At 41.1% G+C, this 23,066-nt stretch overlaps 3 protein-coding genes across 16 annotated transcripts in view; 1 reads left to right on the forward strand and 2 right to left on the reverse strand.

The window, feature by feature from the left end:
- The window catches only part of LOC146651947 (clathrin coat assembly protein AP180-like), a 30,738-nt gene extending 20,422 nt beyond the window's left edge, over nt 1-10,316 (reverse strand). For 3 of the 12 annotated variants that reach the window (XR_014907587.1, XM_085382178.1, XM_085382177.1), the window contains exons 1-2: nt 9,396-10,315; nt 9,001-9,279 (exon numbers count right to left, since the gene is read on the reverse strand). Coding sequence is in view for 9 of the 12 variants with exons in the window: in XM_085382178.1 (XP_085238304.1) it covers nt 9,001-9,130 (130 nt within the window). In the remaining 3 variants the exon portion in view is untranslated. Of the gene's footprint in view, nt 1-9,000; nt 9,280-9,395 lie in introns of all 12 variants that reach the window. The other 9 variants (XR_014907590.1, XR_014907589.1, XM_085382179.1 and 6 more) reach the window with 4 other exon arrangements.
- Nucleotides 10,317-12,296: 1,980 nt separating this feature from the next.
- On the forward strand, nt 12,297-17,789 carry pgm3 (phosphoglucomutase 3). The gene is made up of 13 exons (XM_085383056.1): nt 12,297-12,411; nt 14,413-14,621; nt 14,723-14,907; nt 15,010-15,077; nt 15,272-15,405; nt 15,550-15,745; nt 15,828-15,985; nt 16,086-16,169; nt 16,259-16,357; nt 16,463-16,582; nt 16,667-16,789; nt 17,022-17,195; nt 17,319-17,789. Exons 2-13 carry the CDS (start codon nt 14,415-14,417, stop codon nt 17,406-17,408), a joined length of 1,638 nt encoding a protein of 545 aa, XP_085239182.1. The 5' UTR covers nt 12,297-12,411; nt 14,413-14,414; the 3' UTR covers nt 17,409-17,789.
- Nucleotides 17,790-17,873: 84 nt separating this feature from the next.
- ngs (notochord granular surface) lies at nt 17,874-22,404 on the reverse strand. Of its 3 annotated transcripts, none has more exons than XM_085382375.1 (11): nt 22,138-22,404; nt 21,842-22,004; nt 21,453-21,602; nt 20,236-20,355; nt 20,035-20,130; nt 19,624-19,758; nt 19,426-19,536; nt 19,238-19,348; nt 19,022-19,146; nt 18,226-18,495; nt 17,874-18,110 (listed from the first exon to the last, which is right to left on the reverse strand). In XM_085382375.1, exons 1-11 carry the CDS (start codon nt 22,332-22,334, stop codon nt 18,017-18,019), a joined length of 1,572 nt encoding a protein of 523 aa, XP_085238501.1. In that variant the 5' UTR covers nt 22,335-22,404; the 3' UTR covers nt 17,874-18,016. The 3 variants fall into 3 exon arrangements, with proteins under 3 accessions (XP_085238501.1, XP_085238502.1, XP_085238500.1); XM_085382376.1 differs by having other exon boundaries at nt 17,874-18,105; nt 21,842-22,007; XM_085382374.1 differs by having other exon boundaries at nt 21,842-22,007; nt 22,138-22,403.
- Nucleotides 22,405-23,066: the final 662 nt, after the last annotated feature.

Raw genomic sequence — 23,066 nt, forward strand, 5'->3', positions numbered from 1 at the left:
TCTCTTCATAGCTGCCCCCCACTTCCTTTTTACTAATCCTCTGTACTTCCTGATTCACTAACTTTCCTACACCCTTCATTAAATAGCTTATTATATGCTATTAAAAGGGAAGTGAACTTATTCTTAGACACACGTCTGCAAGATTTTTTGCCCTGATTTAACTGCTCTGATTAAATTTTGATTAAGTGAGGAGGCAAAGTGCTCACTGCAGAGCTGCACCAGACAGTTATGAAAATATTGAGGCAGGAGAAATACCTGATGCACATACCAAATGTTGGTGCAAGAACCCAGCCACCCACCCACACACACACACACACACACACACACACACACACACACACACACACACACACACACACACACACACACACACACACAGACTCACATAAGGGGGGACACACGCTGACAATGCAGAGAGAGAAAGAGAGAGAATTATGCTTTGTCATCTCTCCCTGGCTGCCAGTTCAGATACTCAGACAGAGAAGTCTCCAGAAATAAAGAGTCCTGACTATTGCATCAGTAAAAAATATAACAGAAGGTACAACGTACTTTGACAGTAATGATACAGATAAGATGAACCTAGGCGTAACCCAAATACCGAATCTTTTGGTTTTTCTGTTTTGAGAAAAACCAAAAGATTCGGGTTTTGAAAAGGTTGGACTCATGTGATTTCTCAATCTATTTCAGACTCATGTTCTTCTTGTGAACACTCAAGATTTTCATTCTCTATATCTAATATACCACGGCTGATAGCAAAAGAAAACTGAGTTTTTGTATTGAAAATGTAAAAAAATAAATAAATAAAATCTAATAAGCAGAAATAAAGATAGAGACACTAAAGACACATGAATGGTCCATGGCTTGAAACTAATAAAGCTATAATCACTAATCATGCATTACACCTACAGAAGCTACGGCTCAATCATGGACACTTATGATGTGAAGCTCCCAGAGCACCCTTTTTGTGCTGATGTTAATGTCCGTGGGCGCTGGTGACTTTTTCACACTATGCACCTCAGCACTCAAGCACCCCAATGTGTGACTTTATGTGTTCTCGACTGACCGAGTTACTGTGCTTCCACTTTGCATTAATGCCACTTACAGTTGATTGTAAAATATCTAGGTGGGAAGAAATTTCACAAACTGACTTTCTGTAATGCTTAAGTGAGCTCTTTAGAATGACCCATTTTTTCAGAAATGTTTATAGACTGCATGGCTAAGTACTCAGTACTTGATTTTATATACTTGAATGAAAGCCCTAAATTCAAAGATTAAGAGGTGTGGGCCAATACTTTTGTCCATATACTGTGCATCAGCATTGCTCACAAGCTTAAAATAATGGTATGATGACATGAACTGTGAACGGTTCTGCATCAGCCATGCCTATCTGCAATGAATAATGAACAGTTTGTTTATTCTTTTTTCCTTTGTTCATGCTTTGATTGAGTTTGGCATCAGTTTGTTTTCTTTCCAATAAAGAAAGGATATGGCATGCGGCTGAAAAGTAGGCACAAAAAGTTTAGTTGAAACAGAAGAAGTAACACTTTGAGAGGGCACTGACAGACATTTATGAAGTGTAAATAAAGAAATGTATCCATTGGTAGATTTTGTATATGTTGTGCTCACTGTGGCAGTAGAACAGATGAACATTTCGTTTTATATGTTCTTGCTCGCTTAAACATAGCATAGTGTAGCTGTACATTGTTTTGTGTCCTGCTGACATTGGCATCTGAACAACAAGGACACAACTGAGTGCATCCATACAGAAAGAAATGCAGCAAATATTGGCAGACATCTGTGATAATGGAGGGAGTGGAAGGCCATTCTATTCAATAGACCTTGAGCTTGTTTCAAATAGGTAGAGAGCAAACTATAAATTAAACCAGACCACAAGTCTGCAAGGTGATGAGAAAAGGGATGACAAGAAGGAAGAGAACAGTAGGGAGTCAGATGAGTGTGCAATAAAAGAAGCGATATACGAGTTTGAGCAATGAAGCTGCTCAGGGTCCAGACAACAGGCTGGTTGGGGGGTTGGGGGTTTTAATGCTTGGGGTGCTGTAAACAGATTATTACTAATCACTGATCCTGTTCTTTTCTGTTGTGGTTGGTTGCTACACCTCACACACCCTGTTCTACACACTGCTCATCACCTAACACGTCTTCATTATCAGCTTTTTGTCTGTGGCGTTGTAGGATGTTTCACTGATAATCTGATGGAACTGATGATCTTAGCACAAAACGAACCGGACAAAATGAAAATAAACAGCAGGTGGATGTGCTCCATGAATGTGTTTTAGCTGGTTCACAGTGATGATCACAGCTCTTCCTTTGATCTTTGTTGAACTAATTACACCCCAGTCCATCTGTACAGCTTCACCAGATGGTAACAGCGACACTTCAGCTGCTCCAAAGATGTCTGATGTTTTTAATGAAGGTTGGGGTGACATCAGTCCTTCCACTGTACATGTTTAGATATGATTTAGTCTCCATTTTCCCACTGTAGTGTCATTTAGTCTATGTTAAAGAAAATCTTCTCTCATTTTTTATCATTTCAACCAATCATCCCCTTCCTTATTTGAATATACTCTATGTTTTGTTAAAGATTGTCCTGAAGCTTTTTCAAACACACACAAACAGAGTCAGGATCCACAATGGCTGAGATTAGATTATATAACATTATCATGTCACTGGCACAGCTACAAGTTTAGATTTCTATTAGCAGCATGAGCACAGCACTAACCAAGAGCCATTTTCTCAGATGTCCAGCTCATAATAAATATCAATTTACATACATAATCTCATCCGTTTATGGATGTTAGCTATGTTGCCATATTAGCCATATCACGGGTTGTAATCCATGCTGCCGTGTTGTGGTACCATAACCCGAAACAAACACACACTGACATACAACTGGTGTGCCTATGTGTGCATAATGAGGATTGGCTGAGCTAAATAAAGACTCTTACGGTAATCCACGAGTTCTAAGAATGAACTGCGAGGCCTCACACTGTGTATTACTCTGCAGTGTCTCAGTGTGCGTTTTCTACCCTACATCTTAGTCTGAGGAATGAGTTTTACAGTTACACAACAAAATCGTGCACCAGCCCGAATATTCTAGATAATGGTAAGCAGAACACATCTGCTTACTGTGCTACATGTGTAGATTTATAATGCTATCAATAATACTTTAGGCGGTTGTTCATTGGAAATATATAGCACATAAATTTCAGACCTAGCATATACAGCTAGCTAAACATTACAATTTCTATGGTAAATAAAAGTTAAATAAGGAGCTTTTAATGTGACCAGTATCTCATATGGGACCTCACTGCACCACTTAGCAGAATGTTTTAATCAGCTAACATTTTGGGAAACATCTAACTTGCTAACAGAAGGTACCATGGATTCCCGACCTGACCGAGTCCTTTTTTCTCTTTTTTTGTTGTTATTGTATTTCTTGTTCTTGTTTTTTTTATTGAGGACTGTACTACTCCACAATGAAGCTCAGAATTTTATGGACAATCGTGTTTTTTATCACATTTTTTACGGCATCTGTGTCCGGAGAGCGCGTGGAGGTCCGACCGCCAATTGTTTACAGCAGGGATCAGCTGTTAGCCCTCGGGGCCTCCGCTGTTCTGCCTACCGCCAAGTGAGCCAACATCCCCCAATAGGTGAGGAGGAAGAGACGCGGCATTCGGGCCGGGATTGGGCGTCGCAGTAAGGTTAGGAGGTACCGGCCAGCGATTCCATCTGTTATTATGGGGAACGTGAGATCGCTCCCCAAAAAAATGGATGAACTGGCGGCTCTAACCCAGCGTGATGTGCTTCACAGAGTCGTGGCTAACCACGCTAACTCTGGACTCACACATAAACATAGATGGTTTCCATCTGGTCCGGGCAGACATAAAAAAGAAAAGTGGTAAGAAGAGAGGAGGGGGTTTGGCTGTGTTTGTGAACGATAGATGGTGTAACTCTGGTCATTTATCTATCAAAGAGACGCTAGGCTGTAAGGACATTGAGCTGCTAGCGGTTAGCATGAGACCACACTATTTACCGCGAGAGTTTACACACGTCATTATGATAGCTGTGTATGTCCCGCCCTCTGCTAACGCTGCAGCAGCCTGTGAGATCCTGCACACTGTAACCAGCAGACTCCAAACACAGCATCCTCAGGCCCTTTTCCTGATCTCTGGGGACTTTAATCACATCTCCCCATTCTCCACTCTCCCCGCCTTCACCCAGTATGTCACCTACCACACCAGAGACAATAAAACATTGGACTTATTGTATGCTAACACCAAGGAGACATACAGCTCATCACCTCTCCCTCCCCTGGGGGGCTCAGATCACAACCTGGTTCATCTCCAGCCTGTGTATAAACCTTTAGTACACAGAGAACCAGTTGTGAAATGCACAGTTAGGAAATGGTTGGCAGAGACTGAAGAGGCCCTGAGGGACTGTTTCCATTCTACTGTATGGGACAACCTCTGCAGCCCTTTGGAGGATGACCTCAACAGCATCACAGACCGCATTACGGATTACATGAACTTCTGTGTGGACAACACCATACCCATCATAAAGGTACGGTGTTTTTCTAACAACAAGCCATGGATAAATCCTGAAATAAAGGCTCTCCTCAAGGAGAAGAAGAGTCTTCTCCGGTACCCATACCAAAGACCTCCCATCCCAAGGACCTCAGCAGCTACAGGCCGGTAGCCCTAACATCACATCTGATGAAGACCCTCGAGAGGTTGGTTCTAAACCATCTGCGCCCCCTGGTGAGGTCTTCATCTGCTGCAGTTTGCTTACCAGCCTGGCATCGGGGTGGAGGACACCATCATCTACCTCCTGCACCGAGCTCTGACTCACCTGGAGAAGCCTGAAAGCACTGTGAGGATCATGTTCTTTGATTTCTCTAGTGCTTTCAACACCATCCAGCCACGACTTCTGAGAGACAAGCTGGAGCTATCGGGAGTGGACCACCACTCTGGACTACCTCACAGAACGCCCACAGTATGTGATGTCACAGGGCTGTGTCTCTGATACGCTGGTCTGCACGCTACCACCTACAGAAGTTCTCTGACGACTCTACCATAGTCGGCCTCATCACAGGTGAGGATGACTCAGAGTACAGACAGTGGACTGGACTTTGTGGACTGGTGCCAGCAGAACCACCTGCTGATCAATGCCAGGAAAACCAAGGAGTTGGTGGTGGATTTCCGGAGATGCAGACCCACCACACTGACACCGGTGAACATCCGGGGAGTGGACATTGAGATAGTGGACTCGTATAGGTACCTGGGTGTTCACCTGAATAATAAGCTAGACTGGAGCCACAACACTGATACTCTTTACAGGAAGGGTCAGAGCAGACTCTACCTGCTGAGGCGGCTGAGGTAATTTGGAGTCCAGGGAGCGCTTTTAAAGACCTTCTATGACTCTGTGGTGGCATCTGTCATTTTTTACAGTGTTGTATGTTGGAGCAGTAGTTTATTGGCAGCTGAGAAGAAGAGGTTGGATAAACTCATTAGGAAGGCCAGCTCTGTTCTGGGATGCACCCTGGACCCAGTGCAGGTGGTGGGAGACAGAAGGACTCTGGCCAAAATAACATCTCTGATGGACAGAGTCTCCCACCCAATGCATGTAAATGTTACTGAACTGCAGAGCTCCTTCAGTGACAGACTGCTGCATCCTCGATGCATGAAGGAGCGTTTCTGCAGGTCCTTCCTCCCTGCAGCTGTCAGACTGTACAATCAGAACTGCTCCCAACAAACATAGATGTTTACATCAGCGCTGTAACTTGGCACTATTTTATCAACCGATTCACACTATAACCACGGTTTGCCTCTGATCTGTATTAAATTTTATTTAATTTAATAAAGGTACAGTACTCTGTTTTTGGTAACCATTGTCGTTGATGTAAATATGTAAAAATTGTGTATGTTTCTGTTCTGTGTCTTGTGTACTGTTTGTTTGTATATGTGTCTTTCTTGCTGCTGTTACACCCAAATTTCCCCTTGTGGGACAATTAAAGGATTATTCTATTCTATTCTACCAGTACTCTAGTGTTTATATGTGAAATACAGTGCATGGATAAAGATATTTGATGGTTAGCACAGGTTAGCATAAGTTCTCAAAACAGGGGAAAACTTTCTAGCCTTGCTTTATCTAAATACATCAAAATTAGCCAAAGCTAGTAAATTCATCTCACGCTGACAACAGGAAATTAGGAAGTTAGTGCTCCCACACCACACACTCCCTACAGCAAGTAGCTCCATTTGTTTGAGTTGGCAGAATTTTTATGCAGATGCAGACCCAAAAGGAAGTTGTGTCTCTTCCCTTTGGGTCTGCATCAAACCAGGGATCTTTCACTTATAATCCACTACACCATAAAGCCTCTTCCATGTTACTCTGCAATCTGAAAATAGCAATATTCCACTTTCAATATATACAGTGTTTCTTTAAAACACTGTTTAGAAACTTAATCTAACTAAACAGACTGTGAAGAATTAAAAAAATAGGACATTACAGTATGTTGAAGTTGTCAAATATGTAAGTTAGTATATTGTACTGTCTGCTTAAGTTAGCATGCTAATTAGCTAGCACCAGGTGACGGAATAGCAATGTTGTCCGGAGAGGATTTTTTTTTTTTTTTACAGTCTGTGATTCTTTACTCTTTTTAATCATGCTGAATGAAAGACAGTCAATGAAAAAAACATAAACTCAATGATGTCTGATGTCTTAGCAGTTTGGTTTCTTCCTGCATTTATACTTCCTCACACATGCTTTAGATGCCCCCTCCCAGAGTCACTGACAATAGGCAATACCAAGGACTGGCCCACACAGCATATAAGTGAGGTCATATCATTAATCCAGCAACCCCTTCCACTTATGAATTGCATCTTTAAATCGAGGAGATGTAAAATGTTAGTTTGTGAAGTTTATAGATGCCAGTGGGCACGTGTTCTACATCTGGAAAAAGCCAGGCTGACTCAGGTACTAAACTACTGACTGAATAATCTAAAGCTCGTATGACATAGTTCTAGATCAGGTAAGAACACTGGGACACTCTTCATAACAGCAATTTTATACCAATTTGACATTTAAAAAACGGACAATCAGTGCCTGTGGTGATGAGAAAACGCTACTCTTTCATTGACCTTGGGTGGATACATTAACTCTGTACATGCCCTCCATTGTTTCTTTCACTATGTTTGCCATAACCATGCATGACTAGACAAACCAGAAATAAAAAATTCAATGCAGTGTGTCATTTAACCCCAGCACGTTTCATAATAAAATCAAACACAGACATCTAAGTCAAAAGACAAGGCGATTTTTGCTCCAAAGGAAAAGCACATAACATTTTGAGCTTTTAGTTTGTAGTTTATTCATGGGTGGAAAGGCACCTGTATGTTCTTACTAATCCATATTTACACACCTGCTTCTTCTAAGGCTACTTATTATGTTGCTGAAGACAATCAAATCAGTAATTTGTTCTCATAAAAGTGGACCATGTCACTAAAAAGGTCAGACAGTTAACTGTACTGAAAGACCAAAACAAATGTCTCAGTTTAATAGCTACACATCCATTGTGATTTCCTCTGCAGTCTAGTGATGACAGGCATGTCATTTCCACTCTTTCTTCTCAGAGTCCCCTTCTGTCATTACACTGCCCCCTGACACTATTAATCTGTTCCCTTGGCAACTGCACTGCACAACCACCGCTACACATGCATGTCAAGCATTGAATAACCCTAATAATCACCAAGCAATAACTAAAACCTGTAGTTGCATAATATATTTAATATTATTAATCAAAAACACTGAAAGCTAGCTAATTAGAAATGTTTTGATCATTAAAAATTACCCTAGTGAGCCTTTAGTTGTTTATTAGATTTTTTTGCTATGTGTGGTTCTTCATAGGTCTTCATAGTGAAAATGTGTTTTACTGTTTTGAGGTGAGGAATTTCCTCCAGCCAAGACTGCAGCAGAGGCACAGTGGCCTACATACCAGAGGTCTGTTGAACTGCCCTGTTGAATTACCCTAGAAATAGACCCAGTATAACCTATTTGATTATGGAAATAAAAGACACATGTTTATGTTATAGCTTACTAAATGAAAATATATAGAGAAATCTCTACATGTCTGCAGCAGTTTTATGTCCTTGGACAAAAAGGCTACAACACGTCCACACATGCACATGTCCAAATCAGCACCACTGAAAGCTAGAAACACTGAAACTATCACATGGAGCAGCAGAGAATGAGGAAACAATGCTCTCTGGTGTAGTCTAGCTTTTGCATTGTCACCTTTGGCTTTGTAAATTATGCAAGACAGCCATTGGCTGATTTTTAAATTATTCAGCAGGGGAGTGGATCACAAGATATAAAGTCCTAGCAGAAGACACAGGACCAGACTAGACCTGACCACACACACACACAACCTTGGAAAACACACAGGCAGACATACAAGAAAAAGAGCCAATCAAACTATCCAGAGCAGTGCCACTGCTTTGGGTTGACTCAGTGTTTGTGGTAATGATGATTTGTGGAGGTGGCTCCTGCTGTCATCTGTAGATGTGTCAATGAAGCTGTGAGGTTTGTAATTTAATTCAGCTGTGACTTTATTGGTCTTAAATGGCTCCACTCTAACCCAGTTAGTGCACAGGCTCCTGTACGCTGCACCACCTCGGTTACAGTCGGTTTCAGCATGGAGTAAAAGAAAGTGGCCTTGAAACAGCAGGGGAAGGGAAACTTAAATGGGTCTGTCAATCTACCTTAAAATCATACATGTTTCTCCTTCCCAATCTCTCCTTCTTTCTCCCTGGGTGTCCACCATCTTCGCTGGACACAAAGGGTCAACAGAGGGGGTCATCACCATGGCTACTATATCCTGCAGCACACCCATTTATGGTCTGCGTGTGTGGCTGTGTAATATGTAAGGCCTAGGACCTATAAAGCTACAGTCAGTGCAGTGAGGATGAGGGCCACACTTACATTCCAGGTGCTTTTTCTTGGGCGCCATCACTTCGTGAGTGGTGGCTTTGCAGACAGCCCGGGCCATATCCGATCCCGTTAGCTGGTACTGCGCAGCGGCAATGCGATCCGTGAGCGTTTGCCCCGACATTTTCTCCTAGTTGTTTCGACCTCCTCAGGAATTTATTTCACCACAGGACGGTGAGGGGGAGGGGGGAAAAATACGAATACAACCCAGCTTCTTCCCTGCGGTTCACTGAGATGAGTGCGTCCCTCTCCCAGATAATATAGGCCTGCGACCTTATGTGTGGGAGGGGGTGGGGGGAAAGCAGAGAAAATGAGCTGGATAAATGTTATTTTCGCAGTAAATCGTGTGGTCACGTTGTTAATATTCGCCGTTGCATGAGTAGACTTACGCAAGGTTGTGAATTCCCGGCGGCTCGTTCTGTTATAGGCTCCGAGCGTTCAGTTCAGCACCTTGGAGAGCTAAAGCCACTCGGTTATGTAACAAGCTGGCGACGAAAGCTATTTTCTCAACCCGGTGAAATTTATTCCAGCAATGGAATAGACTCGTCTAATCGTAGAACAGTGTTTCTGAAAAATAAGGTATATAAATCAGCGCTGCATAAGTCGGTCAAATGTCCCTGTTGGGGGGAACACCGGTTTTGGCTCCCTTTCCCTCCTTCGTTGTTGCATTAAAAAAAAAAAAGCTTTTGAATAAACGAAGAACCCGCAGTGCAAAGCAGGTCGTCAGATTGCGGCTTTTCTTTCCTCTTTGATCCGTCAGTCTCGGCTCGGAAATGCCGTTTCAGGCTGTGGTCCTTTCCTCAGATAGAAAATTGCGCACCGCTTCCCGTCGCCAACACTGCGCAGCGCAAGAGGCTCGGGAACAGGAAAAGCGAGGAGGGAATTTCCTTTTCCCCTTCCCCCTGTGGTTTGTTTATTTATTTGACCTGTCTACAAGTCCATCCAGACTCTCCTCTCGGCAGCTTCTCGGACAGCGTTGGGTGACACACGTCGCATCACCACGTCTCTTAAAGGGGTGTGGGCATGGGGGGGTCACAGTACAGAAATCGCTATCAATTTGCGCCAAAGGGTTAATACACCAGCGTCATGGTGGCATACTAGCTGCTGCATGTGGGCTGTATCCCACCGGGGCTGCTCGTAGATCACGCGGAGTGACAGATGATGAAGGTGAAACAATTCCTGCTCTAAGCAGGCTCCTTTTAAATATGTGATCGGCAGAGGTATTTTTAATCACACGTTAAACCACAAAAAACTACTGATCACAATATTTTTTTGTTTTGTATTTGGGAACATCACGTATTTTGTATTCAGAGCAGATGATATTGGGGATGTATGCCATATGGTGAGTTAGCGTATTTGCTTGTAGCTCAACTCTGCCAGAGAGCTCGATAATCACGATGCATTCTGGGTAGACCCGGCCATGTTGTTGTTCACGTAAAACCAAAGTTAGTCATTTATGCTGCTATTATGAGCCCTTGGCTTATCTGATATTGTGAATCTTGTTTATGTTCTTGTTATTTAGGCTAGGTTTTTTAATTTAATTATTAACAAGATAATTATTTTTAAAAAAAGATGGACACCAGCCTGTAGCCAGATTTGGGCTTATCCAGGTTAACTTCAAGGTTGACCCTGGATTCACTTCTTGCCAGGCTAAATTGCCATGGTGACTTACGCTGCCGAACTAGTGATCAGTAGGTGTGAAACTACACACATACATATATTTAAATATAATATGAGTAAAAGGTTTGGACACACCTAATTATTTAATGTTTTTTCTATATTTTGATGACTATTACAGTGTAGATTTTCACTTAAAGCATATGGAATTATGCAGAAACAAAAAAGTGTGAAATAACTCAAAACATGTTTTAGATCTTCAAAATAACCACTCTTTGCTTTGATTACTGCTTTGCACACTCTTGGCATTCTCTTAATGAGCTTCATGGGGTCGTCACCTGGAATGGTTTTATATAGTTGTGAGTAGACATATACACACTTATTCAAACTATACATTTTAACGCATGTCATAAATTATGTTTATATATATCGTTTATATTCATATTTATGTCAGTATTTTTAGCTTATCTAAGTTTTATTGCACTGTGTGAAGAAGTATTGCCTTCATTTTGTTATGCTTGCATAATGACAATAAAGTCTAGACTCTTGAAACTTTTAACTCACACAGTTGACATTTTTCCCCCGCTTTCATATAGGCTAAACTTTATTAGTTCAGCAACTCTTTCCCCTTTCTTACAGGCCAAACCATTTCAAGTACACAGACATTCATAAAATGCTTTTAAAACCACACAGATGTACAGTACTTACCCACCCATAATGCTGATTTAAATGTAGAAGCTGGGTTACTAGCATTCTTTACTATAAGATCAACACAGAATGCAACATTTTCTCAACAAAACATTTGTGGGACTCAGTCAGGCAACCAGTGAGGCTTGGCTCTGTGATTCATGCAGAAAAACATTTTTTGGATCTTTGGCCCTGCAAAGACACTTTGCATAGTTTCTTTTTACTTGGTATTTTTAATGCTGCAGGTTTACATATTTCTTTTCTTTTCCAGTTTATAATTTTACATCTTATAGCACCACATACATCTTTATTAGGCAAAAGGTTTTACTTGGAATTTTAATATTGCAGTGTCATAATGCCCTTACGTTTCTACACTATAGTTACACTAAACTGTACAGTGAATCTTTCAGAATTAGAGTAATTCATACGTTAAATTGTTTTTCATGTATTTTATTATGGTACAGTGTTTCATTACAACACTTCATGTTTTGGTGCAGCAGCAAGTGGAAGGGCTTGTGGTGATGCCAGTCAGAGGGAGTCGCAGAGACTTCTGTGTGTCTGAGGTGTAAAATCCTACCCAGATTTCATTGTCGCATTTCAAAAGCTGGCTTTCCGGAAACAAAGGAATAAAGATTTTGCTTTCGCAGCTGTCCTGCAGCCTGTATCCATGAAAGAGATGTCTGATATGAAGTGTACGGGAGGTGCCCAGTCAGGGCACTATAATGCATGACGTCGGCGACGTCACGATCCAGTGCTCTGCAGAGCTCTAAATAGAACCCTCAGTTGTATCACTTCTGTATTTTAATTTTGTTTTACTTCTGTGTTGTTTTACTTTTGTTTTTGTTGTCTTTCTCATTGTGAAAATGAGCTGGGAAAAAAATACAATAATTAGGAAAATAAAATGTACCGACAGTAAAGTATAAAAAAGAAACAAACAAAAAAAAACGCTCGACTCTGGCTGAGCATGCGCTGTGTATTCGCAACACGTGACGTACGCGGAAATGAAGCCACGTCTCCCGTGAGAAGGGAGAAGGAGGAACCTAGATCCAGGAAGCTTTTCACTGACTGCACTGTAGTGGAGATACTTCAGAAAACACAACAGTAAGTAAATTAAAATTAAGCGAATCTGCTGCACAGCGCAACCTTTGGTTTAAACACAACGCGTTTATTGTAGTCTCTTTGTTTATGTGGCTTGAGACGATTTTATGTAACTTATTTTACTTGGGAGAAGCACGTAACTTTCTTTGCCATTCATTTGTTGTGCTTCATTTTATTGAGCTTTATACTTTGCCCTCATTAAGTGCTGTCAGTGTTTAGTCCAGTCGCCGTGTTTTTAATCTATTAAATATGGTTAAATATGATAAACAGCATTTTAATAAAGTAAGCATTTCCAGACAAGGGCTTGGGCATGTGACCTCAAATCAAAATCACGACTAATTAAAACATTTTACCCAAATTACGATTAGCGAACCATTATTTATAGTAATAACCTTCATGGTTTGCTAGGCTTGTTTTGCAAATATGTTCAAACAGTAAAGCTGGGACACACACACACACACACACACACACACACACACACACACACACACACACACACACACACATAACATATACAGGTGGTATTACCTTTGCTAGAGCCAAAATTGTATTTATTTATTTATCCTTTTACTAAACTGCCTTCAAGTAAACAAACAGGCATTGCTGTCAAACATGTTCATCAAATATTCCAGCCAGCAAAGAAAAACAGAATATAAACAAATAAATGAAGTACCTTAAATTAACTCATTCCAAGTATTTCTGTTTTAAAGCATTCCTCTTTTCCAATCATTTTATACACTGAAGATAAATTGCATAATTTTTAAATGCAGAAAAACTTGGAATAAACAAAACTACACTTATAAATATAAAACTTTCCAATAATCAAAAGGCTTACACACCGAAATTCCACCTTGGCTCTTTATAGAAACCCGAAACTTAATCATATCATATTCTAACACAGGAAATGCTTTTTTTTTTCTACGACAACCATTAATGAACAGTGTCTATGTAACTTAATTAACAGCGTGATAATCAGAAAACTTGAAACTTAACTAACTTTTAATTACATCAACATTAATGTTATTCCTCCAGCTTTTTGTAAAAGATATGCCAGGATACTAAACCATAATGTTAATTTTTTACAAATGCTCCAACCATTTTAACATAGTACTTAGTACATGAGTTACTTCAAGCTCGATGACATTCATACCTCTCGTTTCTACCGATTTTACAACATTGCTTTTCTGAATAAGATGTTCTTTATTACTCCAATGAATTTGGTTTTATAGTTCTGTTTAATACAGCTAAAGTGTATGCTGGATTTACTAATCTGGCAGTGCAAACTTCTGTAAAAGGAATTCTTTTTTTCTTCACAAAAAATGTGAAGAACCTTTTTAGCAAAGGTTCCCTGAAAAATGTAATTCTCTGAAACCTTCAGAGAGGCTTCAGGAACCTCCAGGGAACACTACCTGAGGAGTTACCCAGAAATTATTTTGTGAAAACTATTGTTTAGAGGGAGCACACCCTGAAGATTCCCTCTAGGACTTTATGAAAAAGAGTCTTGAGAGAAGATGCGTAGAGTGTTTCCTACAAATTTAGTGTTTGCAATTTTCTTTTTTTTAGGAATGTTCTCTGAGGGTTTGTTTTGTAAAACCTTCATTTAACCATCATAAAACTTTCATTCAAAATTAATTTGTGAAACTTTAAAGACAAACTTCAAAGGGAACGTTCTTTAATAACAAAGACTTGTACAAAATTCTCCAAAGAACATTTTTCGAGAATTCCTTATTTAAAAACAATATCAGGGAACTTTTAGGGAACTTCAGAACTCCTCTAAATAGTCCATTGTTTGTTAAAGAGTTTATTTTAAAAATTATCTGTTAATAAACAGATAATCATTTTTTTTGATAAGTGTTATGGTATGCATCGGTAGCTTGAATCCCCTGCTTTTATTGCATAATAATAACTGTACATGTTATAATTCAAGTAAGGTTAACATGGCGGGGCTTTTAAGGAAGATCTTAACACTTTCTCTGCCACTGATGCTTTTCTGATATGTTTCAGCAATGGCCGAATTTCAAGAAATATCAAAGCTGTCCGCTTTGCACCCGAAGCCCGCAGGGCTTGTTTTGCAGTATGGTACTTCTGGCTTCAGGACCAACGCCAAACAGCTGGACCACATCATGTTCAGGATGGGTCTGTTGGCCATAGTGCGCTCCAAAAAGACCAAAGCAACCATCGGTGTCATGGTCACTGCATCGCACAACCCAGAGGTTAGAGGGATTCATAAGCGCAAATAGCTATGGTTTATTTTCATCATAAATTACAACTTCAGCCCATTCCTGTTTGTCTCATCATGTCTGTACTTGTGTAGGAAGACAACGGTGTGAAGCTCGTTGACCCGATGGGCGAGATGGTGACACAGGACTGGGAGGAGCATGCCACCCAGCTGGCCAATGCAGATCAGGAAGACTTGCTCACTGCTCTGAAGAACATTATAGAAAAGGAGGCCATTAACATGAGCCAGGAGGCTAATGTGTTTGTGGGAAAAGATACTAGGTATAATGTCTTACTACAAACAAATAAATCAAAAACTGATCAAATATAAACCTGTGTGTATGAGTAGAATAGCTTCTTTACAGTCGTGTCCTCTGCCTGTAGGAGCAGCAGTGCCAGCCTTTCACAAGCAGTACTGGATGGAGTTTCTGCTCTTGGTGGTCACAGCAAAGGTAAGAGAAGTGGATACCTAAAAGATATTCCTGTGATTGGCTGCCCCTCAGCTGGGTTGCATTAAAATATATGCTTTGCAATGTATTAGTTTCCTTCTTTGCTTGGCTTTTTTGTTTTTGTTTTTGTTCTTTTATTGTTGGTTCTTCTTCTGGCTCCTTATCTGCCTTTTTATCCTTTCCATCTGTCCTTTCAGACTATGGTTTGGTGACCACCCCTCAGCTTCACTACATGGTCTGCTGTCAAAACACGCAGGGTAAATATGGAGAGGCCACAGTGGAAGGATACTACACTAAATTCTGCCAAGCTTTCATTCAGCTCACCAAGAATGTAAGAAGCAGAAGTGTGTCGTGTGTTATTTTGCGCTTGCATTCAGTCACTCTTTGTTTGTTTGTGTCAACGTGTTTTATGATACATTCATTCATCCAGGAACTACTCCTTTCTTTCTCTCCTCCATGGTTTTCTTTCCATTAGACGTCCAACCGTACGGATGACCAGAAGCACCTCTGCCTGGATGGCGCTAATGGCATTGGGGCTCTGAAGGTACGTGAGATGGAGAGTCACCTGAAGAAAGAGCTACAAATTTCTCTTAATAATGATGGCAGCAAAGGAAGGCTGAACCACCAGTGCGGAGCCGACTATGTGAAGGTGCAGCAAAAACCCCCAACAGGTGCGCATAGGGCCAGTTAAATTACTTGAATGTACTGTAATCGTTTTAATATGCGAGACCTGTCTTGCATTCTCACATGAAGGCATTAAGATTAACCCAGGAGAGCGATGCTGTTCCTTTGATGGCGACGCCGATCGAATAGTTTATTACTACACAGACTCTGAAGGAACATTTCACCTGCTGGATGGAGACAAGATGGCTACCCTCATCAGCACTTTTCTCAAAGAGCTGCTCACACAGGTATACTCTAAAAAAAAAAAAAAATCATGTAAATGACATACGGGCACGCACTTACCAAGAATCGCTGTTCTTTGTATTTTTTCTCCCTTGGAATGCACAGGCTGGACTAGACTTGAAGATAGCAGTAGTGCAAACTGCTTATGCTAATGGAAGTTCAACACACTATCTGGAGAACACAATGAAGGTGACAAAAAAAATTCCACAGAGAATTCAGGTGTTTTATTTAGTATTTATATGGAGAGGACGGTTCTCACAGATTTATTTGACAATTAGGTCTTAGTGAGGTGTACGAAGACTGGAGTGAAGCATCTTCACCATGTAGCCCAGGAGTTTGATGTCGGTGTGTACTTTGAGGCCAATGGCCACGGAACAGTGAGTACACACATATGCACACATATTTAAATGCACTGAAAATCACCTGTAAGGCTAAAAATCAGAAGTAATGTGTCATCCTGCGTTTGTTTGTGTTTGGATCAGGTGTTGTTCAGCAAGGCAGCTGAAGAGAAAATCCAGCAGCTGGCTGAGGACACAAACGTCAACGACGAGAGGAAGAAAGCAGCTCTCCTGCTGCGAAACACGATCAACGTCATCAACCAGGCACGCTCACGCTGACATCAATGTTGAACTGAGCTCATGCAGACAATGGAGCTCTGTTGTTAACGTTGATATTTTCTTTTAAAGACTGTAGGAGATGCCATTTCTGACATGCTGCTGATTGAAGCCATACTGGCCATCAAAGGAATGACTATCCAGCAGTGGGACACCATCTATACCGACCTGCCAAATAGGCAACTTAAAGTCAAGGTGCTCATATTGTATAGTTATGTATTATATCCAGGATATAAAGTGTGACTGATAGAAAGAAATACGCACTTTACATTTAATTTATTCCATAGTATGATACAGCAGTGCCGAACCAAACTAAGGAGGCTTTTATTTTTTTAGATAAACGTTTGTCTACTATAACCCTGCACATAGCCAGTTAGAGATAGTGGCTCCTGAGGGTGATCTTTTTTCTTTTTCTTTTTTTGTGTAGGTGGCGGACCGCAGGGTGATAGACACAACAGACGCAGAGAGGCGGGCGGTGACCCCAGCAGGCCTGCAGGAGGCCATCGACAATTTAGTGAAGAAATACAGACAGGCTCGCTCCTTCGTGAGGCCCTCTGGCACAGAGGATGTGGTGAGAGTATATGCAGAGGCAGACACGCAGGTGAGAAATCTATTTTCCAAGTTTTCTCTGTTATTGATTCTCAAGCCAGTGTTACTGAGGTTAAAAAATATCTGGAAGGGAAGGGTTTTGTGAATAATACTCTGGCTCTCTGTGTTGTTTCAGGAGAGTGCTGACGCCCTGGCACATGAAGTCAGCCTTGCAGTGTATCGCCTTGCTGGAGGAGTTGGGGATGAACCCAAACCATTGCATTAGAACCACAATCACACAAACACACCATATTGATCGATCAGAATTACAGAATTGCTGATCATTATTTTATTTTTTATTTTTTTAAAGTCAGGTGATACCAAATGATTTTATATTGTCCTTATTTTCTTTGTATTTCTGTCACTCTGATGATGGGGTACACATGAGGGGAATTAATAAAGGTTGGGGGAATTGTGTGTGTGTATATAAAATTTAAACAGTCAAACAGCTGGTTTTAATGTGGGTGGTCATTTCACTTGGTCCCAGATATTTGTGAACAGTTATTTTAAATAATTCCCTTAATTTTCATTAAATCATGTAAGTTTACATAATGACTGTTGAATCGGCTTTGCTGCTATTATTTGAATTAAATAATGGAAAAAAGGAGAGTGGTTTTTTTTTTAATTACAGTGAAGTAACACTGATAGAATTCTATGATTGAATTGACAACCACAACTATTTTTGCTTGCTGTTTATTTTTCTTACTTTCAGTGACATGCTCATGTCACACAGGAGGGTTAGATAAGCAGAGGCTGAGAGCGAGTTAGGACCAGGCAGAGCGGAGTGATGACGGCACACCAGATGTACTCAAAAAGAATCACAGAGCTGGGGGTTTATTCTTCATCTGTGTCATCGGCTGCTCCGGAAATGACGATGGTGCACTCCTGTGTGTCACTTTCGTAAATGTCCTCATCTGTCTTAACTGTTCTGGGAAAGGGGAGATCAGACAGAATAATATGATTACTGTGTAGTCACTAGAGATCTGGCTGAAAATGTTACAGGTTTTATGTGTCATGCATTCCGTGCCAAAGTCATTCTCTACCTGATGAGGACCGTCTTTCTCTTGGACATCACTGTTGCCTGCTTCTCTAAGTTACCATCAGCCTGGATGTCTGATGAGGCTGCTGCTATTCGGCCAGCACCTGCAGCTCTCTCAGTGCTGTTACCGCTTGTATCACTCAAAGATCCACCCAGCTTTGAAGGTGCTGAGAGAGCACATTTGCTATCACTGGAAGGAAGTTGCAAGCCTCCAGTCAAGGAAAGGTTTTGGACCATGGTGCCCAATCGGCTGTCTTCCCCCTCAATCAGTTTTCTAACACACAAACATACGAAAAAAGAAAGGAAAACTGATGACAATTTGAACCAAAGTTTTACCGGTTTACATCCATCTGATCTGTTGCCCGATTTTCTTTCCACATCTTGTGTAATTTTGCATACCTCCACCTTTTCTTCCTGTTTTCCTTCTTGACAGCCACCCTTCCACTAAGGCCATTTCTAATGAGGCTTCATTTATCAGTTGTAAATGAATGATTAATAGCTCAGTGTTAAGTGGTTTACCAAATAAGGACAGGTACAAGAACTGGACTGAAAATTAGTGAAAAAGGGTGGCAATGTCCAAAGAAAAACATTGAAAACCTTCACAAAGCCTTGAGGAAATTAGAAGGGAAATCTGTTTCTTTGGAAGCAAACTGTAAAGAAAAAAAGGAGTGTCTCAAGACTTTTGCATAATACTATTTATTTTCTACTTGATGTAAAAGCCACACACCCACATCTGTGTGTGTGCACATTAACAGTTTAAGTGTTCTAAGTGCTTAAAACCTATTGTAATGCTTGTTCACCTGTAGGTGGCGATCTCAATCTCCAGAGCCATCTTGACATTCAGGAGGTTCTGATATTCTCGCAGCAGCAGAGCAGTCTTTTCCTTGCTCACCTTCAAATGCACTTTAATTCCCTCAATGTGCTCCTGTTGAAATTACATCAGAGGTGTATGTTTTTTGTTGTGATCAGGCCATAGGATGACAAAAAATATCTCTATAAGTCAGTCAGTTAGTTACCTCTAAGCCCTTCTCTTCATTCTTATATTTCTCCAATCTGTGACGGATCTCGGCCTCCAAATACTCATTCCTTGTCTTCAGTACCTCCAGTTCATGTTCTTTGTCTAGGATCTAATTGTGCATATGTACACTGAGTATCCAGAAAAGTTGCAGAATGAACCACAAGAAGAACAGAAAGTAACACTCACATTCTTCCTATAGGCAGCAATTTCCTCTCTCATACTTCGGACTTTTTGAATATGTTCACTGGAGGTGTTATCAAGATCCTGAAACTTGGTTCTATACCAGGTCTCCATTTCCTGGACAACACAGAATGAGATGCAAAGAGATCTAGAGACTAATTCTCCAGAGTCGGGGCATACTTCAGCTTCATCAATGCCACTTACCTCCAGGTTTTTGGCAGCAATGCTGTCGTACTGAGACTGAATCTGTTTTAGGGCAGGGGAAAGGTCTGGGAGGCCAAACATGAAGTCAGATTCAGAGGATGCTGAAGAGATGTGCAGGATCAACTCCTCAATTTCCTTTCAGTAGAACAAAAACAAACACGGGTGGGGGACAGTTAAATGAGCTAGGAACATTTTCAAATCTACCACTCTGCCCCACAGATAAATCAGAACTTGTCTGTTTGACTTCCTCTGAAGTTTTCACACCAAATAGATAACTGCAATATTTATGGTCTTACTCACTCTGTCCATCAACACGAGCTGGATTTGACAATAACCAGCAAATTTACAGCCCGTTAAACCACTGATGGGGAATATGAATGACATGCCAACCACGAGGCAGCTATGTGTTACCTCTTTGTGAACTCTCTGCAGGAAGGAGAGTTGAACCTCCAGATTTTCCAGCTGCCTCTCCAGCGCAATCCGGGCTGAGGTTGCTTCGTCCACATTCTGAGAAGAACAGAAACAACAGGGATATAAATGTAATTTATTTTCACAAGCAGCTGCTAAGTGTCTTTATTCAAAGTTACAAATTGACTTTTCATTGTGTCATACCGGGCGTAGAGCCTCAATCTCATACTCTGACTTCTTCCTGGTCTCCAGGGCTTCATTATATCTTGCCTTCAGCGTGTCCAACTGGCCCAACATTGCCGCCTTGGCTGCCAAAGACAGATCCTGTACAGGCCACAGATACAACTGTCAAACTCCTGTAGAATCAAAAAACAGTGCTACCCCTCTGCGCTAGCGCTACCCAATGTGGGAAAAGAGGTAAAGGAAGAAAACAGGACACAGTTGCAAACCATTTGACAATACACAAAAAAACAAGAACATGAAAAAGAACCGCATCATTTATGTGCAACAAAATATTACAAATACACGCACACACATAAAATTTTAACACTTTGGCCAGCTTATCCCAGCAGGGTACTTATTTTCCACACCAGAGTTTCTGCAAAAAGAAAGAAAAAAAACAAAGAAAAAAGAGAGACTGTGGAATCATGACAGCACAAGAACAAGCTCTAAGTACAAGATTGATAGAGGCTGGTGGGTTTTTTTTGTTTGTTTGTTTGTTTTTGTTTTTTGCCTGTCCCGTTTGGTTCTTTAGCCATCAGAATTGTTGTCTGAAGGCCTTGCCGTATTGGTCCATTTGATCGACCTCTGCTATTATTATTTATTTTATTTTCAGTTGTTACAGACGGGATAGACATGGCTGGGGGACAGGAAAGGGAGAAAGAAAAGGAGAGAGGGGGAGGGAAAGAAAAACAGAGGGGAAGAAGGACAGTAAGAAGGGGCACTTATAAAGAAACAATCTCCTGGATCACCTGTTGAGAGAGAAAAAAAGAGAGCAACATAATAAACACAACACCATCGCAATAATGTAGCTTAGTGTAAATAACAGTAAATACTAAATATTGAATGTTGTAGTGCAGCACGCAGAACCGGCAGCGCACAATGTCCTTTGAGGTAGCAGTCAACAAAGGTGTAGTTTGTGTCTGTGAGCAGTGAACACCCGTGTGTGCACCTGTGCGTACACCTGTGTGGATGAGCGTGCTTGTATTCAAAAGGTTTGCCCATGTAACAATCTGCTAGAGGGTGTGGGGAGCCATAGCCCCGTCCCCCAGGACGACAACAACACTCCATCAATATTTTACTGCTGAGGGGTAAGAACTGAACAAATAAGGGAGTGAAATAATGCAGTGGTGACTACAATAAGGACCCACACCAGCTCTCTCAGTTTGCCACTTAAAAAGTCACTTGACTCTCTCTCTCACCCTTTGCTCTCTCATTTTCTCTGCGTCCCTGTTCACTTCCTTCAGCTGAGACTCGTAGAGTTTCCTAAGCCCAGATGATCTGTCATAGCTGCTTCTCAGGGCCTCAATCTCAGCCTCCAGCTGCTTGTTTTTTGACTCCAGTGTTCTCACCTAAAGCAAGGAGCATGAGAAACAGGTTAAAAGTAAAAAAAAAAACAAAAAAAACCCCCAAAATGTACAATGTGCTACCATTTCATCTTAAAAGGTTATGAAGCACTATGTGTAATATTAACTTTTATGTTCTTGTTCATTTCTGAATAAGAAAAACAGACAACAGAGCAGACCTGTGTGTATGTGTTTCAGGTTTTATTATAAACACAGAAGCAGAATATGGTTGGACTGCAGATTACTTTTTCGATATACACTGTCAGACGGTCATTGAGGATGACCATCTCCTGCCTTTCGTGGGTACGAGTCAGCATAAAGGCCCGGTTCTCCTCTGCAGCCACATCCAGGTCCAGTTCCAGCTCACCATCCTTAGACACACCAAAGCACAGAGCTCCCATACTTGTACTGCTTTAGGAAAGGAAGAGAAAACTTTTTTCTGATTGATGTTAGTATTTTTTGTTTCACACTTCTTTAAAAAGACAAATCTGAACACAACTAACATAAATAACCAATAAATACATTTTTACACGTTACCCACCTGGTCAGTCGAGCCTTGTTACTGAGGGCCATGCGCCCCCTTGTCTCACCACTCCGGGTGAAGCTTGCTGACCGATGCCGGGTCTCCTTCCGGGTGGGAGATGGACTGGAAGCCCGCAGCTGGCAGGCAGAGCTGGCTGCCAAAGTGCCCTCGAAATGACGGCGGTATGAAGACATCCTCTCTGGACTGCGGCTCATCCTGGCAGACTTCACTTATGGAGCTGAACACTGGAAACCGGACGCTTACTTTGTCTCACAGTCTGTGCTGGGGTCTTATATTCTCCTCAGCCCTTCCCTCAGCACCTAAAGAGGAATGTAGAACCTCCCCAACCAAAGGGTCCATGTCCCTACAAATATCTGTCAAGCTTACGCCAAATAATTTATTAGACCTATGGACTGCTGAAAGAATATTACTGACAATAATGACAGAATTTTCTGCTGAACTACTTTTAAAGCCTCCTTTAAAGCAACATGTATATGCAGTGCACTGAAATCTGAATTTAGAGCCCATATTATTCTCAGCAATATACCAGTCACACATTTTGGTGGATAAAAACTTCCAGACAGAAGGACAGACTTACGACGACTGACATGTGTTTCTTACTTACTCACTGTTTCTTAGTGTTGTCTTGTGTCTGGTGATTTTTGTTTTTCTTGTACAGTGCAATGTTAATAGAATCAGGCTAGCTTGAATATAAAATATCAAAATGTTACTGCATCATGTTACTGTATTACTGTAAATGGTAACTGTATCATTAACACAATGATATTGACTGGACATGGACTGCTTTAGTCCTTTGAATAATGTTACTTTATTCAAATTAATTATCAATTATTTAAAACTCAAATCAACACTGTCTGAAGAAAAAAAAATCCCACTTTTGACATTTTAAAGGATTTTAAATACAATCCGGAACCATCCCCTTTCGT

The sequence above is a fragment of the Rhamphochromis longiceps genome, linkage group LG15, assembly GCF_057381845.1.
Source record: "Rhamphochromis longiceps isolate RC_006_pf linkage group LG15, R_longiceps_female_GT1.1, whole genome shotgun sequence".
NCBI classification, from domain to species: domain Eukaryota; kingdom Metazoa; phylum Chordata; class Actinopteri; order Cichliformes; family Cichlidae; genus Rhamphochromis; species Rhamphochromis longiceps.